General features: G+C 52.4%; 1 protein-coding gene across 2 annotated transcripts in view; it reads left to right on the forward strand.

Moving 5' to 3' along the window:
* Positions 1-17,182, forward strand: part of LOC108931430 (cGMP-inhibited 3',5'-cyclic phosphodiesterase A-like) — a 62,677-nt gene that overhangs the window by 39,812 nt on the left and 5,683 nt on the right. Inside the window, exons 3-15 of one of the 2 annotated variants that reach the window (XM_029249713.1) lie at positions 2,543-2,806; positions 3,477-3,634; positions 3,996-4,117; positions 5,509-5,722; positions 5,920-6,017; positions 6,985-7,166; positions 8,355-8,492; positions 8,835-8,946; positions 9,210-9,320; positions 9,556-9,755; positions 10,457-10,660; positions 10,960-11,121; positions 13,732-13,972. In XM_029249713.1, coding sequence (XP_029105546.1) covers positions 2,543-2,806; positions 3,477-3,634; positions 3,996-4,117; positions 5,509-5,722; positions 5,920-6,017; positions 6,985-7,166; positions 8,355-8,492; positions 8,835-8,946; positions 9,210-9,320; positions 9,556-9,755; positions 10,457-10,660; positions 10,960-11,121; positions 13,732-13,972 — 2,206 coding nt within the window. The remainder of the gene's footprint in view (positions 1-2,542; positions 2,807-3,476; positions 3,635-3,995; positions 4,118-5,508; positions 5,723-5,919; positions 6,018-6,984; positions 7,167-8,354; positions 8,493-8,834; positions 8,947-9,209; positions 9,321-9,555; positions 9,756-10,456; positions 10,661-10,959; positions 11,122-13,731; positions 13,973-17,182) is intronic. The other variant, XM_029249714.1, reaches the window with a different exon arrangement.

Here is a 17,182-nt window from a genome sequence, read left to right on the forward strand (position 1 = left end):
TATTACCAATTACTCTCTGTTCATGTTTTTTCAAATTGTTATTTTTTGAAAATGCTGGTGAATACTTGTGTAATATGTTATGAGCAGTGATTTGGTGCATTGGGACTGTGCTATGCTGTGCTGTCGTAATTAAATGCAGCTTTGCCTTGCAAATTGTGTGTGTGTGTGTGTGTGTGTGTGTGTGTGTGTGTGTGTGTGTCAGGCAGCACTGTGTCAGCAGCAGCTGCTCCCCTCTGTAGCCTTGTGCTCTGGGACCTTTTGTGTCCCCAACGGCAACAGGAATGTTCCCCCACTTGTCCACATTAGCCCTTGGAGACTCTGCTTGGCCTGCTTTTCTACACTTTACATGAGCACACCTGGAGGGGGGGGGGGTCGCCATAATCCACCGACCACGGGGGTGGGATGGTCTGCTTGAGGACTCCCCAGAAAACGAGAGTTCTCATTGTGCTGAGAGGTTCCGAATTATGACTGCTGATCATGGAGACTGGACACATGGCCCATCTGCCCCCCCAAGTCCCCATGTGTCTCTGTCTGACCCCATCAGGCAGTATTTGAGGGACAGCAGATTCAGCGAGAGCAGCAGCACTAATAACAGTCATTCCTCACTCAAAGCAACAGACCAAAGGAAGGGTTTTCACCTGGAAATGTACCTTACTTTACCATTTAATGGTCTCAAACAGCCCACTATCTGCACAGCTCAGTGTGAGACATCAACCAGGACGTGGCATTGACTCTGCGTCTGCCTCTCGTACCTCTCATGTGCAGTGCATTCTGGGGGAACTGGCGAGAGAGCTCCGCTCCTCACCAAATGGGTGTTGGTTTCAGTCCCGCTGAAGATCCGTGATGTGGTTCTGTACCTTGCTCAGATCTTCGCCACAAGCTCTGAAGGTTTCAGCTGAGTGTGAACAGGGAAGATTGATTTTGGACCTCGAGCATTTCACCGACAGGTGTCCAAAGGTTCTGGTGGGTGTCCGGTGCCCATGAACATCCCTCGGCTGGAAGACCACACACAGTGCGCACTACAGTGTTTTAGGCCTAGTGAATTAAGTGGAAAGGGGGTGCGGTGGCGCAGTGGGTTGGCCCACAGTCCTGCTCTCCGGTGGGTCTGGGGTTCGCATCCTGCTTGAGGTGCCTTGCGACAGGCTGGCGTCCCGTCCTGGGTGTGTCCCCTCCCCCTCCGGCCTTACGCCCTGTGTTGCCGGTTAGGCTCCGGTTCCCCGCGACCCCGTATGGGACAAGCGGTTCTGAAAATGTGTGTGTGAATTAAGTGGAGCTGGAAAAACCAACCAGGGTGCGTTTGCAGCACGTGTGCTCTCGTGTGCACAGTCCCAAAAGGTCACACTTGGTCATACGGTGATGGGGAGGAGCAGCCTGGATGTCGATGTTCATCGCCATGGCGATGATGGGATTCATCACCCTGCTGCGTCTCGCGCGGGCCGCGATGGCCGCGAACCGAATCCGGACCGTGCTGCAGGACCCTCGGACGTGGGAGGAGAAGGAGAACGCAGCAGGAGAATCAGAGCAAACGTGTCCAGCGTGTACAGAACGCAAGAAAAACGTCCTGCCCCGAACCCGGCCAACGGAGCAGATTGACACGGAAAATTCGCTAAGGAAACGAAAGTGGATTTGCAGCATTTGGGAACAAATGGCATCGTTGTGCAATTTTTGTTAATCGCCGTCATCCGGCCAAGAGGACAGCCATTACGGGGGGGGATTATCCCCAGGGCCAGAATGCAAAATACTGATGTCGGGCCCCGGCGTGTGTGCGAGAGCGTTTGTGCGCCTTGCTGTACAGGGGACACTAGATCTTTCAGCTCAGTTTGACTTTGGGTCATTGCGTGGTGCGAACGGAGCCGCCTTCCCAAGGCGGTCGAACCATCGGCTCAGGCCCAGGACGGCGCGGATTATCCGGCAGGAGACTTAAAAATGGGCTTTTGAATTGATTTGACAGGGAATGTGAGTGTAGAGTCTCTGAAGAAGAGGATCTGCTGGAAGTCAGTATCTACTCCTAGTTGGTTTATTGTAGCCAGTATAAATAGAATTATTCTCTGCTAGTTGCAGGTTCTGTCAAAGTGGGACACACACACACACACACTCTGATAACATTCTCCACAATACAGTCAGAATATTTCCCTCTGTTACTCTTGGCTTTGAGGCAGTAAAACACTTTTCTTAAATTCATTGTACACTTTGGTTGTGAGCCGTTCAGCCACAGCAGGCAAAGTAGCGGAACTTTTAAATGTGACATTTACTCCTTTATCTGACAGGGTTATGGGTTGGGGTTAGGGGTCACGGTTACAGTTATGGGTTGGGTTAGGGTCACGGTTACAGTTATGGGTTGGGGTCACGGTTACAGTTATGGGTAGGGTTGGGGTTGGGGTTAGGGGTTAGGTATTAGGGTTAAGGTACCCACACACACACACACACACACACACACACACACACAGAGTGATCCAGTCCCTTGTTGCGTCAGTCCAGCCTTGCTCTTTGATTGCCCCTAACCAATCTCTCTCTCTCTCTCTCTCTCTCTCTCTCACTACAGTCGTCGGGCACCGGCGTAATGGTGGACATCGCGGTGATGGGCGAGGCCCACGGGCTCATCACCGACTTGCTGGCGGACCCTTCTCTCCCTCCGCACACGTGCAGCTCCCTCCGCGCTGTCAGCAACCTGCTGAGCACTCAGCTAACCCTGCTGCCCCTGCACCGGCCCCGCGCCGCTGCCTCCCCGGGCCCCGCGAGCGATGCCCGCGCTTGCTCCGACTCCGAGGAGGGGCCGGACAAAGGCGAGAGGCTGGCCGCTCAGAAGGTAAACCGCGGAGCATGATGGGAAAAATCCCGCGGTGCCCCTTCGAACGAGGAACGGGTGCAAATGTGTCAGGACGCAGCGGGGCTTTCTCGAACGACAAAAATTATGAGATTACCGGTGGACTAGAATTAAAACAATGTCAACTTCCTGTGAATAAAGTGCCAGCCCTCCTCTGCTTTTCCAACGATCACGTCATTAGTCGACCCCGTTGCTGCTCGGTCAGTCCCCTTATATCGTATCATATGAATCATAAGAATATATGGACAGTTAACGCACACAAGGGCTACATTGTAGAACCATGTTTTCTCAATAATTTCACACATTTTTCACGTTAAAATAATAATAATAATAATAATAATAATAATAATAATAATACATTACACACAAACACATTGGCTGAAGCCTAACCCAGCAGCACAGGGTGCAAGGCTGGAGGGGGAGGGGACACATCCAGGACGGGATGCCAGTCTGTCGCAAGGCACCCCAAGCGGGACTCGAACCCCAGACCCACCGGAGAGCAGGACCCGGTCAAACCCGCTGTGCCTCTGCCCCCCCCAATAACACATTACAGTAAATATAAAATTACCGCATGTCCCGTGCCTGCAAAGCATCTGCGTTTCCGAACCTTACTGGGAGATGCGGGGGCGGGGGGTTGTCTCTGTCACTGCAGCGCCTGCGACGCGCCCCGCCCCCCGGGATGCTGAGGAGGGCCTCTTCCACGTGGACCACCACCACGTCCGCCACGGGACTACCCACTATGGAGCCGGGCCCTGTGCGCCGCGACCGCAGCGCCAGCATCAAGTCTGCTCATGAGGCCCCCGGCTCCAGGTACCTCCCCCCAGGACTAAAAGAGAGTAAAATACAGACTCAAAGGACTATTTTTGAATAGAACATGAGTGGCATGGTGGTGCAGCAGGTAGTGCTGGTGTCTAAGAGCCTGGACGGTGTGATGGGACCTGAGTTTGATTCCTTGCTCAGTCTGTGTGCAGTTTGCATGTTCTCCATGTGGATTTTCTCCAGGTGCTCTGGTTTCCTCCCACAGTCCAAAGATGTGTTTCAGGTGAACTGGTGACACTTTAGCGGCATGTGTGTGTTTGCGCTCATCACTCTGCCCATCTTTTACATGCGTGTGAGTAATTTTGCGTGTGAGTGCGCACTCTGACCCCGTGTCGACCCCGATCTCTTCCAGTTCCGGGTGCGTCGACCTGTGGAACAGCTCTTCCACGCTGAGCAAAGTCAGGTCCGTGTCCAGCTCCTACGCGCTGTCTGGCATCACAAACCACCTGGGCTCCGTCCGGCAGAACAGACCAGGTGATGCCCTGCGTGTTTGTGTGTGTGCGTGTGTGTGTGTGGAACAGTCTCCCCACATTTGGACGTTTGACTTTTAGGTGACGTTTCTCATCCTGGGCGCTGTCATTTATTTACCACGGGAAATAACAGTAAATCAATCCCCTTACGGGAATGTGCATGACGAGCTGATTTCGGGAACCGATCAGGGATGGCTGTAAGGGTTAAGGGTTATTCCACACCTGGCCTTGCGTGTGAGAGCCCCCATGCCCCCCCACCCCTACGTGTGGGTTCCCTGCCGCTCCATGATTTCGAGCTCCAACCATTTCCTGGCCTGCGATCCCAGGTTTTACTACGTTTCTAGCGAGGTATTTCGGCTGGAGACGGGTCAGGGCGAGTCCCTCCAGGAAATGGCCAACGCTTGCTTTTTATTCCACAACAATTAACCTTCAGAGGTTCTCAAGGGGAGGGGCTCCAGAGGAGGGACCATGCAGGAAAACACGGTGTTGTACCAGTTCCAGAGTTCAGGTTTCCATGACCTCCAGCTCCACTTTCTGGAGTTTTTGTCCAAGGAAGGGGGGGGGGGGGGGGACAAAGATTACATTTATATGAAATGTTTCTCCAAAGCAGCTTATACTGTTAATGTACCTACAATCATTTACACATTTGTACAGCTGGATAATTATACTGGAGGGTACAGATCTTGCTCAAGGGTACTACAGCCAGAGGTGGGATTTGAACCTGTCACCTTTGGGTTCAAGGCAGCAGCTCAAACCACTACACTCCCATCTGCTCCAAACAGCACCCCTTGACCTAAAGGGCTGAACACTTTTGTACTCACTTATTTTGTAGTTTATATTTGTAATTCTCTCAGAATGGATTTGTAAAAACAAATCTCTGTTATACAATGTAGCATTCAGTGTGTGTGTGTGTGTGGAGGAAAGTTTTCCTATTCACAGATGAAAGTGGGGACCCTCTGAGACGTGTTTAGCACAGTGTCGGCTTGTAAGTGACGCTACTGGGAAACTGTGACACTCGAGTGTGTGGAAGTGTGTGTGCCAGTGGGTGGTGCAGCGGTTTACGACTCCTCTTTATAGCCTTCGATCAATGTGTCGAACCCGTGTGGCTCCTTTGAAATACTGGGGTGTTTACTGGGGTAAAAGATTGTTTTAGAGAGTCTGTCCCTCCTCCCATAGTCCAAGGACATAAAGTTAAGTTGATCCGTGGTGCCAGATTGTCCACGGTGTGTGTGGTAACCCTGCTCTGGAGCCAGGGTGTACTCGCTCCGCCCCAGCCTTGCGCACAGGCTTTCGGAATAGGCTCCGGACCACCGTGACCCTGGTCCACACGTGGTTTATGATGCCGCGTTTGTAATCCTCCCGAGACTAACGAGGACAAGGCCCTTCGCCCCACAGGTTACCCCCCGTCCGGCATGCTGTCTCTCGTTTCGCCGGGCCAGTCGCCAGTCGCCAGTCCCACCAGCAAAGCGCCATCCGTTGACCTCCCTGACACGGCAGACTGGGCGGAGAGGCGGGGGCCATCGGTGCAGATCCACAGAGCCTTAACCCATACTCAGAGTGCGCCGGCCTCTTCCGAGTCCTGGTCCGCTGCGGGACTGCTCTGCAGCAGGTAACAGCTGTCCCTGCGCCTGTTGCCTGCTGGCCACTAGGGGGCACTCTACTCCCTGCTTTCCATTGGTCCTCCATCCCTCCTACTGTTTTGTCTCCACGCTGTCTTTACGCTGTCTTTACGCTGTCTTCGTAGTGTTTTCACATTGCCTTCATATTGTCTTTACATTTTCTTTACAATGTCTTCCTCTGTCTAAGCTTTGACAACTGTCCTGTCTACAGCTGTGGAAGACCTTACAGCGCATTAAGCCATGGACAGGGTTCGACAGACGGAGGAGACAGGATGTGCAGGACAGGTAAGTGGGTCACGTGACCAGAGTCCCTCCCCTTTCCTCACAGCTCTAGTTTATTCTGTTCACCATGCTGGAAGAGTGAGTGGCGAGTCGAGTTTGACGGGGTATCAGATCCCCGTCCTCTGTCCTCCCCAGGCAAGTACAGTCGTTGCGTGGTTAACGTCACATGCGGACAAGGACGCTTGCCCATGCCCATTTTTGGACCATGTTCGCTCAACGTGCTTTAGGGACTCTGCTCATCAGTACATATTTATAAAAACTCACGTTTCCCTCACCAAACCTGAACACACACACACTTTCTGAACCGCTCGTCCCATACGGGGTCGCAGGGAACCGGAGCCTAACCCGGCAAAACTCAGGGCGTAAGGCCGGAGGGGGAGGGGACACACCCAGGATGGGACACCAGTCCATCGCAAGGCAACCCAAGCAGGACTCGAACCCCAGACCCACCGGAGAACAGGACCCAGTCCAACCCACTGCACCACCACACCCCCCCCCCCCACACCTGAACGTTTTTATATATTATTATTATGGTGTCATATTTTTTAATTTGATAGCTCTGGTGTTTATATTTAATGTGTACAGTGTCATTTCAGCACATTTATATGAACTTGTCTGACACTTTTCTCCAAAGCACCTTTCGATTATTTACCCCTTTATACAGCTGGGTACTTCTTCCGGAGCAGTTTAGAGTAAGTACCTTGTTAAGGGTACTATACCTAGAAATGGGATTTGAACCTGTGCCTTTGGGTCCAAAGACAGCAGCGCTACCTACTACACTACCAGCTGTGCGTTTCTTACCGTGGTAGTTATGTGTTACTGTTTCCTAACGAAAACCATACCGGTTATGTCCCCAACCGAGACATTAATGAGGCTGTGACTGTACCGCTGGGGCAGCCTACCCATTGGTGGTTTATGGGTGATGGGTGATCGGTGATCGATGACCCCCCCCATCCCCCTCGCGGCTCAGATGATCCGGCCATGACGTCGTCGGATTACGACAGCACCCACGAGACCAACAACAGCAACGGCAGCGACTTTGCACAGAGCGAAGAGGACCGAGGGGGCGGCCAAAAAGATGACGGGTCGAGAGAAGGCTGTTTGGAGTTCCGGTCCGAAGGCATCCTGCTGCACCCCCTGATGACCCCAGAGGTACGAACCATGCTCTATAGCACGTTCCACGGGGGCGCTGCACCTGCGACAGGGGTCTTCATCTGTGGCCCTGGGGTTTGCTAGATGTCCTCACACCACTAGGACGTCACGAAGGGAGTCAAAGAGGTTCGGCGAGGACGGCTGAGTCAGGGGGTTCGGTGCCCGGCTGGAGCTAAACGGCGCTGGACTTGGCTCTTTCGGGACCGTGGTTCGACCGCACCGACCTACGAAAGCACATCAGCCCAGGGCAGCGAACTCAACGCTTGTTCATTGTCCCCGAGCACCGGAAATTGAAATATTGAGTAACCTCTTTCCGGACTGCACAGCATATGTATTTTCCCAGAATGCCATAGTGGCGTAGTAGCGTGAAGCACTTTTATTGACGGTGTTAAACAAACATGTCGACGCTGTTGCCGGAAACTTGCATAGATCCTTTTTCAAATACATTCAGACTCCATTGCGCAAGAGTTTGACTTTTAAGGGAGTTTCATTTAATACCTCTACATGGCAGGCAGCTGAGAGGAAACCAGAGCTCTTCTTCTCAGTGACAGTTTGTGTCCCGCTGCATTCAGTTCTCATCCCCATCAGCCCTTGTTTTATAGTTTCACCTGTTATAATCTGTGATCATGGACTGTTTGGACCGTCCGGCCACGTCCACTTGTCCACTGAGTGTCACTTCATTTACTCTGTTTCCATTGATTTCTTTCGTCTTAACTCTTCTGTTTTGGTTCTTTCAAATAACATGCACACATTGATCATCGTGTGTGTGTGTGTGTGTGTGTGTGTGTGTGTGTGTGTGTGTGTGTGTGTGTTTATTAAGTGTACAGTACATAATAGGTACGAAAGAGGTGAACGAGTGTAGGCACACAGTCTTACAGTATTACAGAGTAATTAATGAAGTAAAACTGCACTGTTACTTATTGTCTAATGTTCACTATTGCGGTAACTCCATCCATTTTAATGGAATTTGGTGATATTTTAGCATAAATAAGTCTCAATTTTTGGGGCTCGGTAACACAAAAAATTGAGACTAACAATAATTACATCTTCGGTTTATGAGAATTCACCTGACGAAGGGTTTTCGGGAAAGAATTACCTTCATAGTGGGGAGACGACTTGCACCGTACAGTATGTAGGTCTGCTGCCCTGAGTGTGACCTTGACTGTTTTCCCTATCTGTGGCCCCCAGGACAAGGCCATCCTGGCCCCTGAGCCCCTGGTGATGGACACGCTGGACCCCCTCATGAGCCAGCTGAGCAATTGGAACTTCCCCATCTTCAGCCTGGTGGAGAAGACTCAGGGCAAGTGCGGCCGCATCCTCAGCCAGGTGAGCCGGGTCTCGGTGTCTCGTCTCCAAATGGAATTCCGTGAGCTCTGACCCAAGAGCCTGAGCCTAACCCTTTATTTGTCCGTCCGGCACTTTCGACACGTGAATTCTGATGACCTGGACTTACGAGGGTTCTCCCATCAACCTTTTCACATGACTTTTAAGTTCAGTCATAACCCCTAACAGCGAGCGCTCCATCTGCTCCATCTGCTCCATCTCCCATCCCTACGTCCACTTGCACCGTCCAGGAGCCGCGAGGCACCGGTGCTACTCGCTGTGTCAGTGCAGTCTCGTAATAGAACGTGTTCTTCTCTTGATTTCTGACCACATCATGTGTCTCAGGTCTCGTACAGGCTCTTTGAAGACGCAGGACTCTTTAAGATCTTCAGGATTCCCGTGCAGGAGTTCATGAACTATTTCCACGCCTTGGAGAGCGGCTACAGGGACATACCATGTGAGTGTGACAGTAGGGCGAACTCACGCTCCTGATCTCCACACAGGCTGTTTCTTGTTGCACTGCATTTAAATTTAAAAAGCTGTCTTTAAATGTAAAGAAATGAGCACTGTAGTCGAATACAGTGACTTCCAGCGTTGACACAGCGTGTTACCACAGTACGTTCTCGCTGTGCTGCATTACTAGTGATGACCACTAGAGGGAGCCAATGGCACCCAGGTGGCTCCATCAGGTATTACCGCCACGCGTGTCCCTTCCTCCAGATCACAACCGGATCCACGCCACAGACGTGCTGCACGCGGTCTGGTACCTGACTACCCAGCCTGTGCCCGGCCTGCCCGGCCTTGGCGATCACGGCTCCGCCAGCGACTTCGGTACACATTGCCTGACTTGTTTCAATGAACTGGTCCGAAGCGGCTCCTCCCCCCAGTCAGTTGTGCATTTTGCGCTAGATGATTAGGCCACTTTGGTGTGGAGTGGAATGGGCTATAAATCCCCCACCGCTGGGCAATGACCAGCACTTGTTTTAACCACCTTCTGTGGCTCACAAATGCTAGTGTGCTCTTTCAGAGTGTTGTGACCTGCTCCCACATCCCTGCACCCATGCAGACTCGGACAACGCTCTCACCCAAGGCCGCACGGGCTACCTGGTCTCGAAGGTGTGCGCAGCGTTCCAGGACGGCTACGGCTGCCTGTCGAACCTCATCCCGGCGCTGGAGCTCATGGCGCTCTATGTAGCAGCCGCGATGCACGACTACGACCACCCCGGGAGAACCAATGCCTTCCTGGTGGCCACCAACGCCCCCCAGGTGACCGAACCGCTCACCAAGCACAGCCAGGCATCTCTGGGGTGAATTCCGCGAAGTCACAACTCACACTGTTTTTGGGCCAAAATGCTGTGGTCGCACCCTAGACCGTCATGGTCGTCTAAAGGTAGTGTCGTTATGGAATAATGCAGACAAAAGGTTAAGGAAGGAAACACAGTGTCGTCGTGTTATTGTCCTCTTCATTTCTCTGTGTCTTTTGTCTAGTTTAAACATTTAGTTTTTAGTGTGAGACTTCTGCCAGGACTTCTTTGCAAAATAATTTTTTTAAATCCCTACAGGATCAGTCTTGGTAAAGCAAAGGTGAAATAAATTAAAAACACACCAGCAGCAGATGAAGTACGTGCAATAGATGAATACACATTCAACTGCGTGTTTGGTAGAGGTAGCATGGTGTATGTGTTAGGTTGGCATGGTTACCAGGATGGTTGGGGTGTGTGTGATTTTACATGTGTGTTGACGGTAGTGTGTCATGTTCCATTCTGTATGCAAAGGTGTTCTGTGCATGAGTGAGGGGTCCCCCTTGAGGCCATGTAAGGTATTGCCATGGAGGTTCGGTGTGACCAGTGGACTGGGGTTTGAACCTACAGAACAGGACACTGTTCACTTACCAGTCAGTCTGCTGTTTGACTTCCTGTGTCGGGAAGGGAACTTGTTTTTACTCTGAATGTCCACCATCCCTGTAGGCGGTGCTCTACAACGACCGTTCGGTCCTGGAGAACCATCACGCTGCCTCTGCATGGAGCCTCTTCATGTCGCGGCCTGAGTACAACTTCCTGGCCAACTTGAACCACGTGGAGTTTAAGCGCTTTCGCTTCCTGGTCATCGAGGCCATCCTCGCAACTGACCTGAAGAAGCACTTTGACTTCCTGGCCATGTTCAATGCAAAGGTAAAGGTTCTCCACAGAGACGAGCTCTCGGTGCTGGGCTGCAGATCGGATTTATGCGGACCACAATGTGAGGGTCGACCGCAGTGCTGTTGTACTGAATTTAAAGTCGTAGTTGTTTTTTTTCAGTACAGTTCAATCAATTTTTTCTTGACCAGGTTTCACCGGGCTGGTTATCATGTCGCGGTTACCTTGCTTCATAAAAATTTTCTGGTCTTTCGGAAGCGCTGCTCCACAGACTGAATGCACAAAGCTGAGGATCACTTCCAGGTGAGCACCCTGTGACAGTGTCCCTGTGCCAGGTGGGTGACGACGTGGGCTCGGGGATCGACTGGTCCAACGAGAATGACCGGCTGCTGGTGTGCCAGATGTGCATCAAACTGGCCGATGTCAACGGACCCCTCAAATGCAAGGAGCTCCACCTGCAGTGGACAGAGGGCATCGTCAACGAGTTCTATGAGCAGGTGCCACCCCTGGGACGCCGCATGACCTTCCGTTGACATATCGTAGACCCGCTTGCACAACACTGACTTACCGGGGTCGCTGCAGCACAAGACTTAATGAAGGCGGCAAAGCCATTTACACCCGTCAGACGTTGAAACAACCGTCCATCACAGTGACTGTTGCCAGGTCCAGCCCGCAAACAGATGACACTGCAGCTTTCATGGTCCTCAGTGAACCTATGAGAGCTGGTCCATCAGGTGACTAAAGAACAAACCACCACTGGTCAACATGTGAAGACCAGCTGTTTTAGGGATGTGTTCAACCCCGGTGAGAAACAGCTGTTTTAGGGAGGTGTTCTGTTGCCTAGCAACAGTGGTGGGAACAGAGTTACTCTGGCTGTTGAGTGGAACACAGTAAGAGTAGTCCGTAATTTACATTTTTTCCTTTTGTTGCACTTTGCGTGCACATCATGTCACAAATTACTCTGTAAAGGATTGATCTGAGCATGATCATGAACATGTATATCTTACGGGCATGAACATTTACACCTTACATGAAATTAAGAGATCATGGGTGAAGTGAGTCTGGTAAAAGTGAGTTTTAAGACCCTTGTTAAATGTGGACAAAGAATCAGCAGTTCTGTTTGGGAGGGTGAGGTCTTTCCACCACAACAGAGACAGAACTGAGAACCTTTGTGGCTTATCTTTCGGGCATGGGACCACCAAGTGGGCAGGTGCGGAAGAGAGAAGCAGTCTGGTTGGGGTGTAGCGGTTTATCAAGTCTTGTAAATAGTTGAGAGTTCTACTGATGCATTTGTAGGCAATAACCAGGGTCTTAAATTGGATCCGGGCAGCTATAGGAAGCCACTGCAGCGAAACGAGTAGAGGAGATATATGGGAATGCTTCGGCAAATCAAACACGATGTGGGCAGCAACATTCTGTATCAGCTGTAGAGGTTTAATGGCACTAGCAGGAAGGGATGTCACCATGGCCTTGACAAGTAGTTGCGCAGAATATGTTGTGAGGTAAGGACAGACCATGCGGATGTTATGCAAGATGTATCTGCAGGTCCAGGTTGTGGCTTTGATGTGCTGAGAGAAAAATGGACTTGAGTCAATCATCACTCCCAGACTCTTAACCGAGGAGGTAGGTAAAATGAGTGAGTTGTCCAGTTTGATCAAGAGATCCTGACAGGAAGACAGCCAGCTGGGAGGTGAAGGATCTCTGTTATGGAGACATTGAGCTGTAAGTGGTGATCAAACATCCAGGCAGAGATGTCCGACAAGCAGGCAGTGATGTGTGCAGAAATGTCTGATATTCCAGGTGGAACTGAGAGGAAGAGCTAGGTATCATCAGCGTAACAGTGATAGTTGAATCCATGGGAGGCGATGACAGGGCTGAGGGAGCAGGTATAGATTGAGAAGAGCAGAGGACCCAGTACCGAGCCCTGTGGGACACCAGTTGAGAGAGACAGGGGAAAAGAACCGGAGCCCCGCCAGACCACTTGAGAGCAGAGATTTCAGTTTCTGACAGTGGCTTAAATTCGGAGAGCCTGACTTTGCAGGGAGGTCCAGCATGATCGAGGCAGGCAGATGCCGAGAATTTGTCCATGATTGCATTGACTTTGTCTCTGAAAAACAAAGCTAAGTCATCAGCAGTGAGAGAAGAAGGAGGAGGGAGCGATGGAGGACACAGTAGGGATAAGAAGGTGGCAAAGAGAGTGTGTGGTTTTTTTAGTTGCAGACTGTATTTTGCTGTAGAAGATGGTGGTTTTAGCTGAGGAGACAGCAGAGTGAAAAGTAGCTAAGAGTTGTTTGTAGACATCCAGGTCCAGGCGAGTCTTGGATTTTCACCATCGTCTCTCTGCAGCCCGAAGTTTGTTCCTGTTACGGCATAATGTATCAGTCAGCCATGGGGTGGCACTGGTCTGGAAGATAGTGGGCAAAGAGAGTCAAGGGAGGAAGATAGGGCAGAGAGGAAAGTATTAGTGGCATCGTCTGTGGATAGATCTGAGAATTGTGCAGCAGAAGGGAAAGCGGACAGCATGGCAGAGGCAAGGCAGGAAGGCGAGAGAGATTTTAAGTTGCGGCGGAAGGTGACAATGGGTGCAGAAAAAAGAGAGGGATTAGTGGCGAGGCAGGGTTGGAAGGAAATGAAGAAGTGATCAGAGACATGCGGCGGAGTGACAGAGAGGACAGGACACAGGCCACAGTTGCGGGAAAATACAAAATACAGACTGGCAGTTCCAGAGTCCCATGGAGAAATTAAAGCAGGGTGGAGGGTTTGACAGACGAGGATAAACCAGGTTACTGTAGCACCGGGAGCGTATGAGTCTCTGATGGTGGTGGTGTCGTCACACAGCTCGGTTGCTGTAGATAACTTTGATGTTCGACGTGTTTGATGCATGATCCTTCGCGAAACATGATGGTGATTGCAGAACTCATGTAGTAGCGGAGGCCTCCCTCAGTGGACTCCTGCAGGTAGACTCCCTTGTCTTTGCACACGGAGTCTTGGCACCAAAAGGTTGCCGCTATGGGTCACCAGCTGGACAGGTGACTATGCCTTGTAGCTACTTTACCCTAGTGTTGTTTCCCTTTCAAAGCAAATGCTGTGATGTGATGCTTCTGCAGGGTGATGAGGAGGCCAGCCTGGGACTTCCCATCAGCCCCTTCATGGACCGCTCAGCACCCCAGCTGGCCAAGCTCCAGGAGTCCTTCATCACACACATTGTGGGGCCACTGTGCAGATCCTATGACTCGGCCGCCCTTATACCGGGCCGCTGGGTGGAAGAGGGTGACAACACGGACGACAATGACGAGGAGGACGTGAATACTTCCGAAGAGGACTCATCTACTGGCTCTGAAGCTTCCCGTAAGAGAAAGGTTTTTTGCAGTGATTTACAGTACCGTGCAAAAGTTTTAGGCACTCGGTTGGGGAAAAAAGCTGTAAAGTGAGAATGCTTCCAAAAATAATGTTCTTAATTAATAAGCTTCCAACAAAGCTTAGTAACCATCCATCGTCAAAAACCGCTTGTCCTGAGTGGGTTCTGGGGTTCGAGTCCTCCTTGCTGTGACTTGTGATGGACTGGCGTCCCGTCCTGGGTGTGTCTCCTCCCACTCCAGCCTTATGCCCTGTGTTGCTGGGTTAGGCTCCGGTTCTCCGCGACCCCGCTCGGGACAAGTGGTTTCAGACTGTGCGCGTGTGTGTGTGTGTGTGTGTGTGTGTGTGTGTGTGTGTGTGTGTGTGTGTACTTTCTTTAACAACATACAAAACCCTTACTGAAATACTGTAACTTTCTGCAAAAGGAATTCTTGGAAATCTAAAATATGCTCTTTCCCATCCATCCATCCATCTTCCTCCGCTTTTATCCGGGGCCGGGTCGCGGGGGCAGCAGTCCGAGCAGAGTACTCCAGACCTCCCTCTCCCCGCACACCTCCTCCAGTTCCTCTGAGGGAACCCCAAGGCGTTCCCAGGCCAGCCGGGAGACATAGTCTCTCCAACGTGTCCTGGGTCTGCCCCGAGGCCTCCTCCCAGTGGGACAAGCCCGGAGCACCTCCCCAGGGAGGCGTCCAGGAGGCATCCGGAACAGATGCCCGAGCCACCTCAACTGGCTCCTCTCGATGCGGAGGAGCAGCGGCTCTACTCCGAGCTCCTCCCGGGTGACTGAGCTCCTCACCCTACCCTAAGGGTGCGCCCAGCCACTCTGCGGAGGAAACTCATTTCTGCCGCTTGTATCCGCGGATCTCATTCTTTCGGTCATGATCCAGAGTTCATGACCATAGGTGAGGGTAGGAACGTAGATCGACCGGTAAATTGAGAGCTTCGCCTTACGACTCAGCTCCCTCTTCACCACAACAGACCGGTACAATGACCGCATTACTGCGGACGCCGCACCGATCCGTCTGTCGACCTGCCGCTCCATTTTTCCCTCACTCGTGAACAAGACCCCAAGATACTTAAACTCCTCCACTTGAGGGAGCAACTCCCCCCTAACCCGGAGGGAGCAATCCACCTTTTTCCGACTGAGAACCATGGCCTCGGATTTGGAGGTGCTGATTCTCATCCCCGCCGCTTCGCACTCGGCTGCAAACCTCCCCAGTGCACGCTGCAAGTCTTGACTTGATGAAGCCAACAGGACCACATCGTCCGCAAAAAGCAGAGACGAGATCTCGCGGCCACCAAAACAGACACCCTCCGTTCCCTGACTGCGCCTAGAAATTCTGTCCATAAAAATAATGAACAGAATCGGTGACAAAGGGCAGCCCTGGCGGAGTCCAACATGCACCGGGAACAGGTCTGCAATGCGAACCAAGCTCCTGCTCCGGTCATACAGGGAACGAACAGCCCGTAGCAACGAGCCCCAAACCCCATAATCCCGAAGCACCCCCCACAGGATGCCACGAGGGACACGGTCGAATGCCTTCTCCAGGTCCACAAAACACATATGGACTGGTTGGGCAAACTCCCACGAACCCTCCAACACCCTAGTGAGGGTATAGAGCTGGTCCAGTGTTCCACGGCCAGGGCAAAAACCGCATTGCTCCTCCTGAATCCGAGGTTCGACTATCGGTCGGATTCTCCTTTCCAGTACCCTGGCATAGACTTTCCCAGGGAGGCTAAGGAGTGTGATCCCCCTGTAGTTGGAACACAATCTCCGGTCCCCCTTCTTAAAAAGAGGGACCACCACCCCGGTCTGCCAGTCCAGAGGCACCGTTCCCGAACTCCACGCGATGCTGCAGAGGCGGGTCAGCCAACACAGCCCCACAACATCCAGAGACTTGAGAAACTCGGGGCGGATCTCATCCACCCCCGGAGCCTTGCCACCGAGGAGTTTTTTGACTACCTCAGCAACTTCAGCCAGGGTAATGGACGAGTCCCCCTCCGAGTCCCCAGCCTCAGCTTCCTCTACGGAAGGCGTGTCGGAGGGATTGAGGAGATCCTCAAAGTACTCCTTCCACCGCCCGAGAACATCCTCAGCTGAGGTCAGCAGCGCACCACTTCCACTGTAAACAGTGTTCGTGGAACACCGCTTCCCCCCTCTGAGTCGCCGGACGGTTTGCCAGAATCTCTTTGAGGCCGACCGAAAGTCTTCCTCCATGGCCTCACCGAACTCCTCCCAAGCCCGAGTTTTTGCCGCGGCGACTGCCAGAGCCGCGCTCCGTTTGGCCCGTCGGTACCTGTCAGCTGCTTCAGGAGTCCCATGAGCCAGCCAGGCCCGATAGAACTCCTTCTTCAGCTTGACGGCATCCCTTACTTCCGGTGTCCACCACCGTGTTCGGGGATTGCCGCCGCGACAGGCACCGGAGACCTTATGGCCGCAGCTCCGAACCGCCGCACCGACAATGGAGGAGCGGAACATAGTCCATTCAGACTCAATGTCCCCCACCTCCCTCGGGACCTGGTTGAAACTCTGTCGGAGGTGGGAGTTGAAGACCTCTCTGACAGGGGCCTCCGCCAAACGTTCCCAACAGACCCTCACTATGCGTTTGGGCCTGCCAGGTCTGTCCAGCTTTTTCCCCCGCCATCGAATCCAACTCACCACCAGGTGGTGATCAGTTGACAGCTCAGCCCCTCTCTTCACCCGAGTGTCCAAGACATATGGCCGAAGGTCAGAAGAAACGACTACAAAGTCGATCATCGACCTCCGACCTAGGGTGTCCTGGTGCCAAGTGCACTGGTGGACACCCTTATGCATGAACATGGTATTCGTTATGTGGATAAACCGCGACTAGCACAGAAATCCAATAACAACTCACCGCTCGGGTTCAGATCAGGGAGGCCGTTCCTCCCAATCACGCCCCTCCAGGTATCACTGTCGCTGCCCACGTGGGCGTTAAAGTCCCCCAGTAGAACGACAGAGTCCCCAGTGGGAGCGCTTTCCAGCACGCCCCCCAGGGACTCTAAAAAGGCCGGGTACTCTACACTGCCGCTAGGCGCATAAGCACAAACGACAGTGAGAGACCGTTCCCTGACCCGAAGGCGTAGGGAGATGACCCTCTCATTCACCGGGGTAGACTCCAACACATGGCGGCTGAACTGGGGGGCTATTAATAAGCCCACACCAGCCCGCCGCCTCTCACC

This window comes from Scleropages formosus, chromosome 2 (assembly GCF_900964775.1).
Source record: "Scleropages formosus chromosome 2, fSclFor1.1, whole genome shotgun sequence".
NCBI lineage: Eukaryota > Metazoa > Chordata > Actinopteri > Osteoglossiformes > Osteoglossidae > Scleropages > Scleropages formosus.